Genomic DNA, 17,467 nt, shown 5'->3' with positions numbered 1-17,467 from the left:
AATACCTTGACTTTGTGTTCCTTAAGCCATTTTACCACAACTTTGGAAGTATGCTTGGGGTCATTGTCCATTTGGAAGAACCATTTGCGACTAAGCTTTAACTTCCTCACTGATGTCTTGAGATGTTGCTTCAATGTATCCACGTAATTGTCCTTCCTCATGATGGCATCTGTTTTGTGAAGTGCACCAGTCCCTCCTGCAGCAAAGCACCCCCACAACATGATACTGCCACCCCTGTGTTTCATGGTTGGGATGGTGTTCTTCAGCTTGCAAGCCTCCCCCTTTTTCCTCCAAACATAACGATGGTCATTATGACCAAACAGTTCTATTTTTGTTTCATCAGACCAGAGGATATTCCTCCAAAAAGTAGGATCTTTGTCCCCATGTGCAGTTGCAAACCGTAGTCTGGCTTTTTTTATGGCCGTTTTGGAGCAGTGGCTTCTTCCTTGCTGAGCGGCCTTTCAGGTTATGTCGATATAGGACTCGATTTACTGTGGATATAGATACTTTTGTAACTGTTTCCTCCAGCAACTTCACAAGCTCCTTTGCTGTTGTTCTGGGATTGAATTGCACTTATTGCACCAAAGAAATACATCCACAGGTACACCTCCAATTAACTCAAATTATGTCAATTAGCCTATCAGAAGCTTCTAAAGCCATCACATACTTTTCTGGAATTTTCCAAGCTGTTTAAAGGCACAGTCAACTTAGTGTATGTAAACCTCTGACCCACTGGAATTGTGATACAATGAGTTATAAGTTAAATAATCTGTCTGTAAACAATTGTTGGAGAAATTACTTCTCATGCACAAAGTAGATGTCCTAACCGACTTGCCAAAGCTATAGTTCGTTAACAAGAAATTTGTGGAGTGGTTGAAAAATTAGTTTTAATGACTCCAACCTAAGTGTATGTAAACTTCCGACTTCAACTGTAGGGAATAGGGTGCGTTTTGGGACTGTCCTTAAACAGCCCCCCCTCACCTCTCTGATTCAGAGGGGTTGGGTTAAATGCAAAAGACACATTTTGGTTGAATGCATTCAGTTGTGCATCTGAGTAGGTCACCCCTTCCCCCTTTCCTTAGCCCTCCTGCTTACCAGATCAAGCGACTGGAGAAGCAGACCCATTTAATAAGACCAGGATGGAAGACTGAGCACGGGACGCCACACTGAAGAGTTTTGATGCCTGTCGGCAGTTTCAGTGTTCAACAATAGTTAGTGACTCAGACTGTTGAGAAACAGTGGAAGAAAGTGCAGCTGTTTTTTAAGACAATATTGTCTTCTCATCACTAAATATTTTAAAGCTTGTTGTCAATGTTCAGCAATATCAGGGTGTTTATCCTTTTGAAACTGAGAAGCAGTGGAAGAAGCTGTCCTTTAGAGTTAAAGGAAATATATGAAACATGTTATCGGGGAACAACTCACCAACCCCACCTCAGTAGCCAACAGGAATAGTAATGACACATGATTAAAACAATACTATGGTCACTGGTGAGTGGTTTTATTCTCCTTGACCCCTGTCCCATATTCACCCTTTAAACATGCTGTAAACACCTGGCTATACTGTATGACAGGATTGCTTGGATATCTCCTACTATCCATGTACAGTTCCATAAATATCTTGTGCTTGTACCTTAAGGGGCATAACAACAGTATTTTTCCATGGTTCGCCATGATAATCTCACCAGCTATTTGAACAGACAGACCCCCCCAGGTCTTACACCAACATGTCTCAGACAGCTTCTCATCTTCGCTCTACATCCACTTCCACCTGTGTGTGTGTGTGTGTGTGTGTGTGTGTGTGTGTGTGTGTCTCTCTCTCTCTCTCTACATCCACTTTCACCACCACCTGCATGCCTGCTAATCCAGTTGCAGCTTAGTGTGCGTGTCCATATCTGCATGATTCCATCTCTGCTACAGCCAGGGAGGAGAAGCAGCCGAGTGCTGTCTGGGAGTGCTGGGGCTGAAGCAGCTGTTTTAATAAACACTTCTCCTCACTGCATCGGTGGACGGTAGGAAGGCTCCTCTCCTCAGTGTACACAGAGCCTGAAGGGCCTAGGCTATATGCACTAGGAGATAAGGGGCTCCTGATCTCATTCCTGCACTTAAAGATTCCGGCAGAGTTGGATAGAAGGCACATTTTCCACAAAGCCTGTTTTGCATGGACATTAAAGGCTTTATGGATGTATGCCTGTTCAGACTACACAGTCCAGCACAGTAGGTGGTGGTATGCATATTTTCAGTTTGTTTACAAACCGCCAATGAAGAATAATAATAAAAAAACGGACTACTGTAAAATGGCGATAGCCCCCAATGAGAGTGGTGGAGGTTTGCCTTCTCTCCATGTCTATGGGACCCAGCTTGCTTCTTCGTCTGATGCTGCGAGTGGTGGAGGTTTGCCTTCTCTCCATATCTATGGAACCTAGCTTTCTTCTTCGTCTGATGCTGAGAGTGGTGGAGGTTTGCCTTCTCTCCATGTCTATGGAACCTAGCTTTCTTCTTCGTCTGATGCTGAGAGTGGTGGAGGTTTGCCTTCTCTCCATGTCTATGGAACCTAGCTTTCTTCTTCGTCTGATGCTGAGAGTGGTGGAGGTTTGCCTTCTCTCCATGTCTATGGAACCTAGCTTTCTTCTTCGTCTGATGCTGAGAGTGGTGGAGGTTTGCCTTCTCTCCATGTCTATGGGACCCAGCTTTCTTCTTCGTCTGATGCTGAGAGTGGTGGAGGTTTGCCTTCTCTCCATGTCTATGGGACCCAGCTTTCTTCTTCGTCTGATGCTGAGAGTGGTGGAGGTTTGCCTTCTCTCCATGTCTATGGGACCTAGCTTTCTTCTTCGTCTGATGCTGAGAGTGGTGGAGGTTTGCCTTCTCTCCATGTCTATGGGACCCAGCTTTCTTCTTCGTCTGATGCTGAGAGTGGTGGAGGTTTGCCTTCTCTCCATTTCTATGGGACCCAGCTTTCTTCTTCGTCTGATGCTGAGAGTGGTGGAGGTTTGCCTTCTCTCCATGTCTATGGGACCCAGCTTTCTTCTTCGTCTGATGCTGAGAGTGGTGGAGGTTTGCCTTCTCTCCATGTCTATGGAACCTAGCTTTCTTCTTCGTCTGATGCTGAGAGTGGTGGAGGTTTGCCTTCTCTCCATGTCTATGGAACCTAGCTTTCTTCTTCGTCTGATGCTGAGAGTGGTGGAGGTTTGCCTTCTCTCCATGTCTATGGGACCCAGCTTTCTTCTTCGTCTGATGCTGAGAGTGGTGGAGGTTTGCCTTCTCTCCATGTCTATGGAACCTAGCTTTCTTCTTCGTCTGATGCTGAGAGTGGTGGAGGTTTGCCTTCTCTCCATGTCTATGGAACCTAGCTTTCTTCTTCGTCTGATGCTGAGAGTGGTGGGGGTTTGCCTTCTCTCCATGTCTATGGAACCTAGCTTTCTTCGTCTGATGTGGAGCACCACACCTGGTAATAGACTATATTCTCTCTGTCTAATCCCCTGAAAAATCAGATTTAATCAACCCAAAGCCGACAGAGGCAGCAGACATAACATCCCCCGGTCTGTCTCTTTGTGCGGGGACTTCACTGGTGCTGTCCTCTGCAGAACCTGCCCAGCGTATTGTCTCTCGTACTTACCAAGCTCAGACACTTAACAAAAGCTGGAGGAGATCACAAAGGAAAACACCTATTCAAATGTTAATGCTCATTTCAGGCTGTCAGACTTCAAACACGTTTGTTCTTTTCCCCGTTATGCCCACACGACAATTAAGCGCAAGTATTTAATTTATATCCATTTTCCTCCCGTGTCTGTGTCCTGGAAGTCCTAGCCCACAAAAGTGGTTTGCGAGAAACGGTAACGCAGCGTCTATCTTGGAGATGTCATCAATAAATAAAGGGGAGTTTGTTGTTTTTGATGATCAAATGACTGCTCTGTAGGAAATAGGGGTTTGTGTTTTGAAGTAGGATGATTGAGCCGCCTGGTAGGCAGCGGGATACTGTAATATCTAGGCTCAACATGACAGGTGATCTCGACACCACTAGGCATACCTGGGTTCAAATACTATTTGAAATCATTTCCAGTAATTTGAGTGTTTGTTTTAGCTTGCCTGGAGTGCCAGGTGGGCAGGGTTTGCACTTTTGGGACTTCTACATCTGTTCCGTTGTGCCAGGAAAGCTCAATTAAGCCCATCTAAAGTATTACAAATATATTTGAACCCAGGTAATGGTGAACAGTACAGAGAACCAGGGTAAAACCAGCACGAAGAGTAACAATTACGGGCAACCATTAGAACCATCTGGCACTCCAGGTTGTCAGGGTTTATTTGATTTATTTTAAGGCTAAATAAAATAAAACCATTTCAAATAGTATTTGGTCCCAGGTCTGTTGCTAGGCACCTCAGGGCTTAGGCCTGCTTCTGAGGGCCAGAGGGGGAACTGTGGCAAGAACCAGGGGGAACCATGAGGGGCCAACAGTGGGGCTGCTTTCAGCCCTCTCTTCCCTGACAGTTGGGATCCTATCATGGGAGAGAGGCGATCACTCTACCCATCAATCGTTCTGTCTTCTGGGTCTTCTGGCTCCATCCCTGACAGCTGGTCTGACTGATACTCACTGTCCTTCATCCCTGACGGGTAGCCCCGGCCACCTTCTCCCCCGTTCCCTTCTCATCAAATGGCCTTTCTTCTTCTCCATCAAAGGTGACACACATCAAGCTAATCAACAGGACAGCGAGCCAGGCGTTTGGCTTTGTTAATATACTGCACTTTTGGATTGTTTAGGATCTATAATAGTATTCTATTTTTCTCAACATCAATCAATTTATAATCAATCAAATGTATTTCATAAAGCTCTATTTACATCAGCAGTTGTCACAAAGTGCTTTACAGATACCCAGCCTAAAATCTTAAAGCACATCCATTTTAAATGTTCTTTACAAATGGTAAAGCACACTTTTGTTAATATGCTGAACTCTGAAATAATATACTGGGATAACATTAGTGCTTTCTTAATGTCCTTTTTCATATAACACTCTCTTCAGCATTTGAAATGATATTAGACTGTTCCAAATGTCCTTTTTCATTTCTAAATGTATTTTTCCTGACGTACGGAAAAAGTTTGATGTTTCGAGGCCAAAAGTATCTGTGACCTTTCTGTGACAACCCTTGAAGCAGAGATGAAATGGGGGAACGAATGGAAACAAATCAAACATGTACATGATCTGAAACAGGCATCTCTTTCAGCTGATTGAAATATCTCCTCAAGTGTCCATTCATCATTTCAGTTACAGTTACCGGAAGAGAACAGATAGAACATGCTCTCACTGTTTGACATCTACTTAAAATGCTTGTGCTCTCTCTCTCTCTCTCTCTCTCTCTCTCCCTTCTATTTCTCTCTCTCTCTCTCACACACTCTCACTCTCTCTCTCACCCTCCCTTCTATTTCTCTCTCTCCCTCTCTTCTCTCTCCTTTTATCTCTCTTGCTTTTCTTTCTCCCTCCCTCTCTCTTTCTCTCTCCCTCTCCCTCCCCTACAGATGGTGTACCAGCCCTGTCTTTCTCCATCAGCTCCTTGACCTTGATTGGCATGCTGGCAGTGATCACTTACACGGTGAGTCTGTGTGTGTTTGTGTGTGTGTGTTTTGATCACTTACATTGTGTGTGTCCTGGCAGGGATCACTTACAGGGTGAGTGAGTGGGGACCAGGGACCTTCGACGGGTGGCCAATGGCCGCTGTCACTTCATTGATTTGCATGTGGCTCGAGAGGGCCATAACCGCACATAAAATAATCTAATCTTCCAAGGGGAAAGGTTCCAAGTGTTAGTGGTCCAGTGGCTTAAAGGGACATGACCTCCCTGTCTGTTCAGTCATGTATGTAGGCTGAAACCCATGACCTTGGTGTTGCTAACGCCACATTCTAACCAACTGAACTACACAGGATTGGAAAGGGTACAGTTTTGAAGTGAAATATTTAGAACACATCAGTATTTCTACTACTACTACTACCACTGCTTCTACTACTGCTACTACTACTACAACTACTACCACTGCTTCTACTACAACTACCACTGCTTCTACTACTGCTACTACTACTACAACTACTACCACTGCTTCTACTACAACTACCACTGCTTCTACTACTGCTACTACTACCACTACTACTACTACTACTACTACTACTACTACTACTACCACTACTACTGCAACCTCCATTACCACTACTGCTACTACTACCACTACTACTACCACTAATGCTACTACTTCTATTACTACTACCACTAATACTACCATTACCACTACCATTACCACCACCACTACTACCATTACCACTACTACTTCCACTACCACTACTACCACTAGTGCTAACATTACCACTACTACTACCATTACCACTACTACGACTACTACTACTACTACTTCCATTACCACTACTACCACTAGTGCTACCATTACCACTAAAACTACTACCATCACCACCACTACTACTACTACTACCACCACTACCACCACTAATACTACCACTACCACCACTAATACTACCACTACTACCACCACTACTACCACTACCATTACTACTAGTAGGGGTAATGGTGGTGGTGGTGGTAGTGGTAGTAGTAGTGATAGTAGTGGTTCACTACTACCACTACTAATACCATTACCACTACTAACACTACCACCACTACTACTACCACCATTACCACTACCAGTACTACTACTACTACCACTACTGCTACTACCACTACTACTACTATTATTACCAGCACTACCAGTACTACTACTACAACTACTACCACCACTACTACTACTACCACCACCACTACTTCTACCACTCACACCACCAATACTACTACCACCACCACTACCACTACCACCACCACCACTCAGTGGTGGAAAAGTACCAAATTGTCATACTTGAGTAAAAGTAAAGATACCTTAACGGAAAATGACTCAAGTTAAAGTGAACGTCACCCAGTAAAATGCTAAGTAAAGTAAAAGTCTAAAAGTATTTGGTTTTAAATATACTTATGTATCAAAAGTAAATGTAATTGCTAAAATATACTTAAGCATTTTCTTGTTTTTTAAAATTACTCATAGCCAGGGGCTATCTCCAACACTCAGACATCATTTTCAAGCGAAGCATTTTTGTTTAGTGAGTCCGCCAGATCAGAGGCAGTAGGGATGACCAGGAATGTTCTCTTGATACGTGTGTGAGTCAGACCATTTTACTGTCCTGCTAAGAATTCAAAATATAACAAGTACTTTTGGGTGTCAGGGAAAATGTATGGAGTAAAACGTACATCATTTTCTTTAGGAATGTAGTGAAGTAAAAGTAAAAGTAGTCAAAAATATAAATAGTAAAGTACAGATACCAAAAAAAACTACATAAGTAGTACTTTAAAGTATTTTTACTTAAGAAATGTACATCCCTGCAACCATTACTGCTGCTACTAGTACTACTAGTACTACTACAGTGTAGTCTTAGCCTAAGGTGAACACTATCTATTTGACTAAATATTTGGTTCAGTGAATTTAGTTAGAGAAGAGAGAACATGTATGAATCACAGCATCTTAGAGACCTACAGATGCTCTCAGTGATTGAGTGGCCTTTCAGTATTAGTAATGCTTTGTGATTCTAGGGATGTGACATTCAATCACTCACATTGGCCGTCGTCTTTCACCTGAGAGTGCTGGGGGCTTTTGACGTGATGTATAAGTACGCTCCGCCGTCGCACTTGTTCGCCCCCTATTTATACATGTCAGGCTCGGGCCATTTAATATCGGCCTGTATTTTGATTCCCTCAGCATACTGTAGCTGTCCCAGGTTTTTCTACCAGATAAGAGAAATTGACTGTGCCCTAACACTCCTTAATGTTGTCTATTTTTCATGGCTGCTATCATGGTACCTAGTCTGTGAACTGAACATGTCTGGAGGGGGTGGGGTGGTGGTGTCAGTGGGAGAGGGGAGCAACACACACACACACACACACACACACGTACGGAAGTTTACAAACACTTAGGTTGGAATCATTAAAACTCGCTTTTCAACCACTCCACAAATTTCTTGTTAACAAACTACAGTTTTGGCAAGTCGGTTAGGACATCTACTTCGTGCATGACACAAGTAATTTTTCTGAATATTATTTACAGACAGATTATTTCACTTATAATTCCCTGCATCACAATTCCAGTGGGTCAGAAGTTTACATACACCAAGCTGCCTTTAAACAGCTTGGAAAATTCCAGAAAATTATGTCATGGCTTTAAAAGCTTCTGATAGGCTAATAGACATCATTTGAGTCAATTGGAGGTGTACCTGTGTATGTATTTCAAGGTCTACCTTCAAACTCAGTGCATCTTTGCTTGACATCATGGGAAAATCAAAAGAAATCAGCCAAGACCTCAGACAAAAAATTGCAGATCTCCACAAGTCTGGTTCATCTGGGAGCAATTTCCAAACGCCTGAAGGTACCACGTTCATCTGTACAAACAATAGTACGCAAGTATAAACACCATGGGACCACGCAGCTGTCATACCGCTCAGGAAGGAGACGCGTTCTGTCTCCTAGAGATGAAGTGCAATTCAATCCCAGAACAACAGCAAAGGAGCTTGTGAAGATGCTGGAGGAAATGGGTACAAAAGTATCTATATCCACAGTATAACGAGTCCTATATCGACATAACCTGAAAGGCCGCTCAGCAAGGAAGAAGCCACTGCTCCAAAACCACCATAAAAAAGCCAGACTACGGTTTGCAACTGCACATGGGGACAAAGATCGTACTTTTTGGAGAAATGTCCTCTGGTCTGATGAAACCAAAAAATAACTGTTTGGTCATAATGACCATTGTTATGTTTGGAGGAAAAAGGGGGCGGCTTGCAAGCTGAAGAACACCATCACAACCATGAAACACAGGGGTGGCAGCATCATGTTGTGGGTATGCTTTGCAACAGGAGGGACTGGTGCACTTCACAAAATAGATGGCATCATGTGGATGGAAAATTACGTGGATATATTGAAGCAACATCTCAAGACATCAGTCAAGAAGTTAAAGCTTGGTCGCAAATGGATCTTCCAAATGGACAATGACGCCAAGCATACTTCCAAAGTTGTGGCAATATTGCCTAAGGACAACAAAGTTAAGGTATTGGAGCCATCACAAAGCCCTGACCTCAAATCCTATAGAAAATGTGTGGGTGGGCAGAACTGAAAAAGTGTGTGCGAGCAAGGAGGCCCACAAACCTGACTCAGTTACACCAGCTCTGTCAGGAGGAATGGGCCAAAATTCACCCAACTTATTGTGGGAAGCTTGTGGAAGGCTCCTTGAAATGTTTGACCCAAGATGAACAATTTAAAGGCAATGCTACCAAATACTAATTGAGTGTATGTAAACTTCCAACTTCAACTGTACGTACACTAGAAACGGTCATCAAATAGTTTTAATAACAGTTCAATTAAAAGCAACAGTTCCAATCAAATGTTATTTGTCACATACACATGGTTCGCAGATGTTAATACAAGTGTAGCGGTTGAAGATACTCCACACTTAGAATAGTTACAATACAGCAGATATTGACTGAATTATAGAACATAAAATACTTTACTGGTGGGTGCAGACAAATAATGAATGAAGTTCATGGATTTTGGTGGGATTTTAGATATTCAATTTATTGTCACTTTTGTCAAATGTCTTTTTTTTTCTTAGAATGCACTCATATATTTATATATTTGATTATTGTATCTGTAATTTCCACCACAAAAGTGTTAAATTAAAGAGAGTTATATGTGTCATATTTGCATAAATGCACCAGGTGTATTTGCATATATTAATAATTTAACATAACGGGGTGGAGCTAGGCTTCACCCACAAACAACTGCTCTGTCTGCTCTACCTGCTCTCACCTGCGCTGTCTAGACTGCCTCATTCATTACTGGTGTCACGTTCTCAGGCATTATTAAACAAGTATGTCATGGAAGATACCCACGGGATTTAAAATAAAATGCTTGGCTATTACACCGATCTAAACATACTTTAAATTGTTTGTGAGATCAGATATAATATCACTATCATCCCAGTTTTCATTTTTGGAAGTTGCTTTCATTTCAGCGCATCTAATTTGTAAACATTCCAACTGTATTAAATTCTAACTTTTTTCAATTAACTTTTTTATATTTTTTAAATGAACACTCATCAAAATAAAGTTCAGTTCTCTTTCTTGTAACGTACAGTCAGTGTCAAGATGGTGTGTTAAATCCCAAGAGGAAGCATAAGCGTTCTTATAGAATCAACAGAAAGACAATGTATCCCATTCAGCCCATTACAGCCATTACTAGGTGTGTTTGACAGGTCATTACAAACATTTCCACGGTCGTAATGTTAACAGGGAAGAAACGACAGGCACGACGGGTATGAAAGAGTCGCAGGAGTAAAAGGAAAGCAATCAATCCATCGAGATTTAAGTGACAAGTGGATTTTGCTCCCCTCAAACACAGGAAATAGACAGATCCTCAGGTGGGATGTGCGTTTCTACATACACACACACACACACACACACACACACACATACACACACACATACACATACACATATATATATATAAATAATGCTGTTATTCAAGAAATGACATGAGGTCCTCCATTTGAAGCAGACCAGGCCTCTTTGTATAAACAATACACAATCACATAGATTGAGTTTCTAAAGAGCCTCTCTCTCTTTAAAGATGTATAGTCCTGCTCAGCATGGATTTAACCCCACTGTTCTGTTCTCTCTGCTTCACTTTGCTTTCTACAGTCCTTCTTTAAAGAGTGGATAATTACACTGGCCACTTCTTTTTATTTAACCTTTATTTAACTATTAAAGTCAGATAACCTGTTTGGGGTGCAAGCCCGACCTCGGACCGAAAATGACAACAGCTGCAGAGCGCGAAATTCAAAATCTATTTTTTAAAAATATTTAACTTTTACACATTAACAAGTCCAATACAGCATTTGAAAGATAAACATCTTGTCAATCCAGCCAACATGTCCGATTTTTTAAATGTTTTACAGAGAAAACACCACATATATTTATGTTAGCTCACCACCAAATACAAAAGTGGACAGACACGTATGAATTATGATTATGAAGTATGAATTATGATTGAAGTAGCATGCACAACCAACCGAAATAAACTAAAACCAACCTAAAGAGCCCAGAAAAAACGACCTCAGATGACAGTCATATAACATGTTACACAATAAATCTATGTTTTGTTCATAAAAAGTGCATATTTTAGCTATAAATCTGTTTTACATTGATGCTACCCAAAAATGCTAATACATAGCTACAGTCTGAATCCAGCCGGGAGTAGCCAGAGAAAATACATACACCAACGTCGGCTACTAATTACACCTCATAAAACATTTCAGAAAAACATATGGTGGATAACTAATGAAAGACAGATATCTTGTGAATACAGACAACATTTCCGATTTTTGAAGTGTTTTACAGCGAAAACACAATATATCGTTATATTAGCTAACATCATAAGCTAGCATAAGGCAGCATTGATTCTAGTCAAGCGTTAGCCTAGCATAGTTAGCAGCGTTAGCATTCAACAGTTCGACATATATATGAAAAAGCATCCCAAATTGGGTCTTATCTTTCTTGGTACTCCATCAGAATGTTGTAACGGGGTCCAATGTCCAGTAGAGTCTTTAGTTGGGTTCCAGAACGAATTATTTCCCTCTTTGGTTAGCTAGCACGGTAGCATTGCTGCGCCAGAAAGCGTTTCTTCAAAAAATTCTTCCGTCGTTTCACATCTAAAGTCCAGAATAAATTGCAATAATATAATTAAAGTATATTGAAAAAACCTACTTTAGGATGATTTTGTGACATGTAGCAAATAATATCGTAGTCAGGCATCATATTCAACGTTATCTACCTTGTTCCAGAAGCCGAGATCAAATTATCCTTCGCGCCCGGATTTTTATTTTAACTGCGCAGGTCTCACAAGAAGTTCTGTTATTCAGTCCAGGGACGAGATATTCGACTCCTTTCAATTCTCACTTCCGCATTACAGTCTGACGTACACCTCTGACGTGTCCCTATGGTCCCAAGTCAAATGGCCTTTTATAGAGAAGGTCTTAAAGAGACACATCGCATTTTGGGAAACTCAATTCGGCTGGGAAAATGGCTGTAAAAATATTTCTGTTCGACTTAGAGAAACAATTCAAACCTTTTTAGAAACTACAGACTGTTATCTATCCAACAGTAGTAAATATATGCATATTGGAAAATAAAAAGTTTCTTAGGAGGCCGTTTGAAAATGTGCACACATTTTCCAGTTTTTTCAATATTCAGCGTGCAGCCATAACAGGTTAAGAACAAATTATTATTTACAATGGCGGCCTACACCGGCCAAACCCTACCCCTAACCCTACACAGGCCAAACCCTACCCCCAACCCTAACCCTACACCGGCCAAATTCTACCCCTAACCCTAACCCTACACCGGCCAAATCCTAACCCTAACCCTACACCGGCCAAACCCTAACCCGGACGACGCTGGGCCAATTGTGCGCCGCCCTATGGGACTCCCAATCACGGCCGGTTGTGATACGGCCTGGAATCAAACCAGGGTTTGTAGTGACGCCTCTAGCACTGAGCTGCAGTGCCTTAGACCGCTGAGCTGCAGTGCCTTAGACCGCTGAGCTGCAGAGCCTTAGACCGCTGAGCTGCAGAGCCTTAGACCGCTGAGCTGCAGAGCCTTAGACCGCTGAGCTACAGTGCCTTAGACCGCTGAGCTGCAGAGCCTTAGACCGCTGAGCTGCAGAGCCTTAGACCGCTGAGCTGCAGTGCCTTAGACTGCTGAGCTGCAGAGCCTTATACCGCTGAGCTGCAGAGCCTTAGACCGCTGAGCTGCAGCGCCTTAGACCGCTGAGCTGCAGCGCCTTAGACCGCTGAGCTGCAGCGCCTTAGACCGCTGAGCTGCAGCGCCTTAGACCGCTGAGCTGCAGAGCCTTAGACCGCTCATATGCAGTGCCTTAGACCGCTGAGCTACAGTGCCTTAGACCGCTGAGCTGCAGAGCCTTAGACCACTGAGCTGCAGAGCCTTAGACCGCTGAGCTGCAGAACCTTAGACCGCTGAGCTGCAGCGCCTTAGACCGCTGAGCTGCAGAGCCTTAGACCGCTGAGCTGCAGCGCCTTAGACCGCTGAGCTGCAGCGCCTTAGACCGCTGAGCTGCAGCGCCTTAGACCGCTGAGCTGCAGAGCCTTAGACCGCTGAGCTGCAGAGCTTTAGACCGCTGAGCTGCAGAGCCTTAGACCGCTGAGCTGCAGTGCCTTAGACCGCTGAGCTGCAGTGCCTTAGACCGCTGAGCTGCAGTGCCTTAGACCGCTGAGCTGCAGCGCCTTAGACCGCTGAGCTGCAGCGCCTTAGACCGCTGAGCTGCAGCGCCTTAGACCGCTGAGCTGCAGAGCCTTAGACCGCTGAGCTGCAGTGCCTTAGACCGCTGAGCTGCAGTGCATCAGACCGCTGAGCTGCAGTGCCTTAGACCGCTGAGCTGCAGCGCCTTAGACCGCTGAGCTGCAGAGCCTTAGACCGCTGAGCTGCAGTGCCTTAGACCGCTGAGCTGCAGTGCCTTAGACCGCTGAGCTGCAGTGCCTTAGACCGCTGAGCTGCAGTGCCTTAGACCGCTGAGCTGCAGTGCCTTAGACCGCTGAGCTGCAGAACCTTAGACCGCTGAGCTGCAGAGCCTTAGACCGCTGAGCTGCAGAGCCTTAGACCGCTGTGCTGCAGAGCCTTAGACCGCTGTGCCACGCGGGAGCTTCTGGAGGATAGAGATGTTGCTTGCGTTCCAAATGGCACCTCATTCCCTATATAGTGCACTTTGACTAGAACCCAAAATAGTGCCCTAAGTCATACACTGAGTAGTGACTACGGTGTGATTTGGGATGCAGACGTTGCTGGTCTTTCCAGCTTTGCTGGGTTGACCCCATGTTGTTAAAGGGACTTGGTGAGATAGGCCTGCAGGAAATCAAGTCTCCCAGCAAGCTTTGTGTTTTGATGTGCTGTGTTGTGATGCTGAGTCAATCACACAAATAGACTTCTTTGTGGGAGACAAATCAGAGGCTGGGAGTTCTCTCTTTCATTCCGTCTCTATTTCTCTCTGTCTCTCTCTGTATCACACACTCTTGTATCCTATGTTCACCCTCTCTTCTCTCTCCCCTCTGTTCGTAGGGAGAGAATGCTGCAGAATCCCCTACTCTCCTTCACTCCTCTCTCCTCTCACCCTGGTCTCTCCATACTGGAGTCCTCTCTCCTCTCACCCTGGTCTCTCCATACTGGAGTCCTCTCTCCCTCTCCTCTCACCCTGGTCTCTCCATACTGGAGTCCTCTCTCCCTTTCCTCTCACCCTGGTCTCTCCATACTGGAGTCCTCTCTCCCTCTCCTCTCACCCTGGTCTCTCCATACTGGAGTCCTCTCTCCTCTCACCCTGGTCTCTCCATACTGGAGTCCTCTCTCCTCTCACCCTGGTCTCTCCATACTGGAGTCCTCTCTCCTCTCACCCTGGTCTCTCCATACTGGAGTCCTCTCTCCCTCTCCTCTCACCCTGGTCTCTCCATACTGGAGTCCTCTCTCCCTCTCCTCTCACCCTGGTCTCTCCATACTGGAGTCCTCTCTCCCTCTCCTCTCACCCTGGTCTCTCCATACTGGAGTCCTCTCTCTCTCTCCTCTCACCCTGGTCTCTCCATACTGGAGTCCTCTCTCCCTCTCCTCTCACCCTGGTCTCTCCATACTGGAGTCCTCTCTCCCTCTCCTCTCACCCTGGTCTCTCCATACTGGAGTCCTCTCTCCCTCTCCTCTCACCCTGGTCTCTCCATACTGGAGTCCTCTCTCCCTCTCCTCTCACCCTGGTCTCTCCATACTGGAGTCCTCTCTCCCTCTCCTCTCACCCTGGTCTCTCCATACTGGAGTCCTCTCTCCCTCTCCTCTCACCCTGGTCTCTCCATACTGGAGTCCTCTCTCCCTCTCCTCTCACCCTGGTCTCTCCATACTGGAGTCCTCTCTCCTCTCACCCTGGTCTCTCCATACTGGAGTCCTCTCTCCCTCTCCTCTCACCCTGGTCTCTCCATACTGGAGTCCTCTCTCCTCTCACCCTGGTCTCTCCATACTGGAGTCCTCTCTCCCTCTCCTCTCACCCTGGTCTCTCCATACTGGAGTCCTCTCTCCCTCTCCTCTCACCCTGGTCTCTCCATACTGGAGTCCTCTCTTCCTCTCCTCTCACCCTGGTCTCTCCATACTGGAGTCCTCTCTCCCTCTCCTCTCACCCTGGTCTCTCCATACTGGAGTCCTCTCTCCCTCTCCTCTCACCCTGGTCTCTCCATACTGGAGTTCTCTCTCCCTCTCCTCTCACCCTGGTCTCTCCATACTGGAGTCCTTTCTCTCTCTCCTCTCACCCTGGTCTCTCCATACTGGAGTCCTCTCACCTCTCACCCTGGTCTCTCCATACTGGAGTCCTCTCTCTCTCTCCTCTCACCCTGGTCTCTCCATACTGGAGTCCTCTCTCCCTCTCCTCTCACCCTGGTCTCTCCATACTGGAGTCCTCTCTCCCTCTCCTCTCACCCTGGTCTCTCCATACTGGAGTCCTCTCTCCCTCTCCTCTCACCCTGGTCTCTCCATACTGGAGTCCTCTCTCCCTCTCCTCTCACCCTGGTCTCTCCATACTGGAGTTCTCTCTCCCTCTCCTCTCACCCTGGTCTCTCCATACTGGAGTCCTTTCTCTCTCTCCTCTCACCCTGGTCTCTCCATACTGGAGTCCTCTCACCTCTCACCCTGGTCTCTCCATACTGGAGTCCTCTCTCTCTCTCCTCTCACCCTGGTCTCTCGATACTGGAGTCCTCTCTCCCTCTCCTCTCACCCTGGTCTCTCCATACTGGAGTCCTCTCTCCCTCTCCTCTCACCCGGGTCTCTCCATACTGGAGTCCTCTCTCCCTCTCCTCTCACCCTGGTCTCTCCATACTGGAGTCCTCTCTCCCTCTCCTCTCACCCTGGTCTCTCCATACTGGAGTCCTCTCTTCCTCTCCTCTCACCCTGGTCTCTCCATACTGGAGTCCTCTCTCCCTCTCCTCTCACCCTGGTCTCTCCATACTGGAGTCCTCTCTCCCTCTCCTCTCACCCTGGTCTCTCCATACTGGAGTCCTCTCTCCCTCTCCTCTCACCCTGTTCTCTCCATACTGGAGTCCTCTCTCCCTCTCCTCTCACCCTGGTCTCTCCATACTGGAGTCCTCTCTCCCTCTCCTCTCACCCTGGTCTCTCCATACTGGAGTCCTCTCTCCCTCTCCTCTCACCCTGGTCTCTCCATACTGGAGTCCTCTCTCCCTCTCCTCTCACCCTGGTCTCTCCATACTGGAGTCCTCTCTCCTCTCACCCTGGTCTCTCCATACTGGAGTCCTCTCTCCCTCTCCTCTCACCCTGGTCTCTCCATACTGGAGTCCTCTCTCCCTCTCCTCTCACCCTGGTCTCTCCATACTGGAGTCCTCTCTCCCTCTCCTCTCACCCTGGTCTCTCCATACTGGAGTCCTCTCTCCCTCTCCTCTCACCCTGGTCTCTCCATACTGGAGTCCTCTCTCCTCTCACCCTGGTCTCTCCATACTGGAGTCCTCTCTCCCTCTCCTCTCACCCTGGTCTCTCCATACTGGAGTCCTCTCTCCTCTCACCCTGGTCTCTCCATACTGGAGTCCTCTCTCCCTCTCCTCTCACCCTGGTCTCTCCATACTGGAGTCCTCTCTCCCTCTCCTCTCACCCTGGTCTCTCCATACTGGAGTCCTCTCTTCCTCTCCTCTCACCCTGGTCTCTCCATACTGGAGTCCTCTCTCCCTCTCCTCTCACCCTGGTCTCTCCATACTGGAGTCCTCTCTCCCTCTCCTCTCACCCTGGTCTCTCCATACTGGAGTTCTCTCTCCCTCTCCTCTCACCCTGGTCTCTCCATACTGGAGTCCTTTCTCTCTCTCCTCTCACCCTGGTCTCTCCATACTGGAGTCCTCTCACCTCTCACCCTGGTCTCTCCATACTGGAGTCCTCTCTCTCTCTCCTCTCACCCTGGTCTCTCCATACTGGAGTCCTCTCTCCCTCTCCTGTCACCCTGGTCTCTCCATACTGGAGTCCTCTCTCCCTCTCCTCTCACCCTGGTCTCTCCATACTGGAGTCCTCTCTCCCTCTCCTCTCACCCTGGTCTCTCCATACTGGAGTTCTCTCTCCCTCTCCTCTCACCCTGGTCTCTCCATACTGGAGTCCTTTCTCTCTCTCCTCTCACCCTGGTCTCTCCATACTGGAGTCCTCTCACCTCTCACCCTGGTCTCTCCATACTGGAGTCCTCTCTCTCTCTCCTCTCACCCTGGTCTCTCGATACTGGAGTCCTCTCTCCCTCTCCTCTCACCCTGGTCTCTCCATACTGGAGTCCTCTCTCCCTCTCCTCTCACCCGGGTCTCTCCATACTGGAGTCCTCTCTCCCTCTC

At 46.2% G+C, this 17,467-nt stretch overlaps 1 protein-coding gene across 2 annotated transcripts in view; it reads left to right on the top strand.

Annotated features, from left to right (window-relative positions):
- The window catches only part of lmbrd1 (LMBR1 domain containing 1), a 212,046-nt gene that overhangs the window by 81,323 nt on the left and 113,256 nt on the right, over nt 1-17,467 (top strand). For both annotated transcript variants that reach the window (XM_055901726.1, XM_055901724.1), the window contains exon 7: nt 5,508-5,581. In XM_055901726.1, coding sequence (XP_055757701.1) covers nt 5,508-5,581 — 74 coding nt within the window. The remainder of the gene's footprint in view (nt 1-5,507; nt 5,582-17,467) is intronic.

The sequence above is a fragment of the Salvelinus fontinalis genome, chromosome 37 (assembly GCF_029448725.1).
Source record: "Salvelinus fontinalis isolate EN_2023a chromosome 37, ASM2944872v1, whole genome shotgun sequence".
In the NCBI taxonomy this organism is placed as follows: domain Eukaryota; kingdom Metazoa; phylum Chordata; class Actinopteri; order Salmoniformes; family Salmonidae; genus Salvelinus; species Salvelinus fontinalis.
Note: the sequence above shows the minus strand (reverse complement) of the source record. Positions and strands in the feature narration are given on the sequence as shown.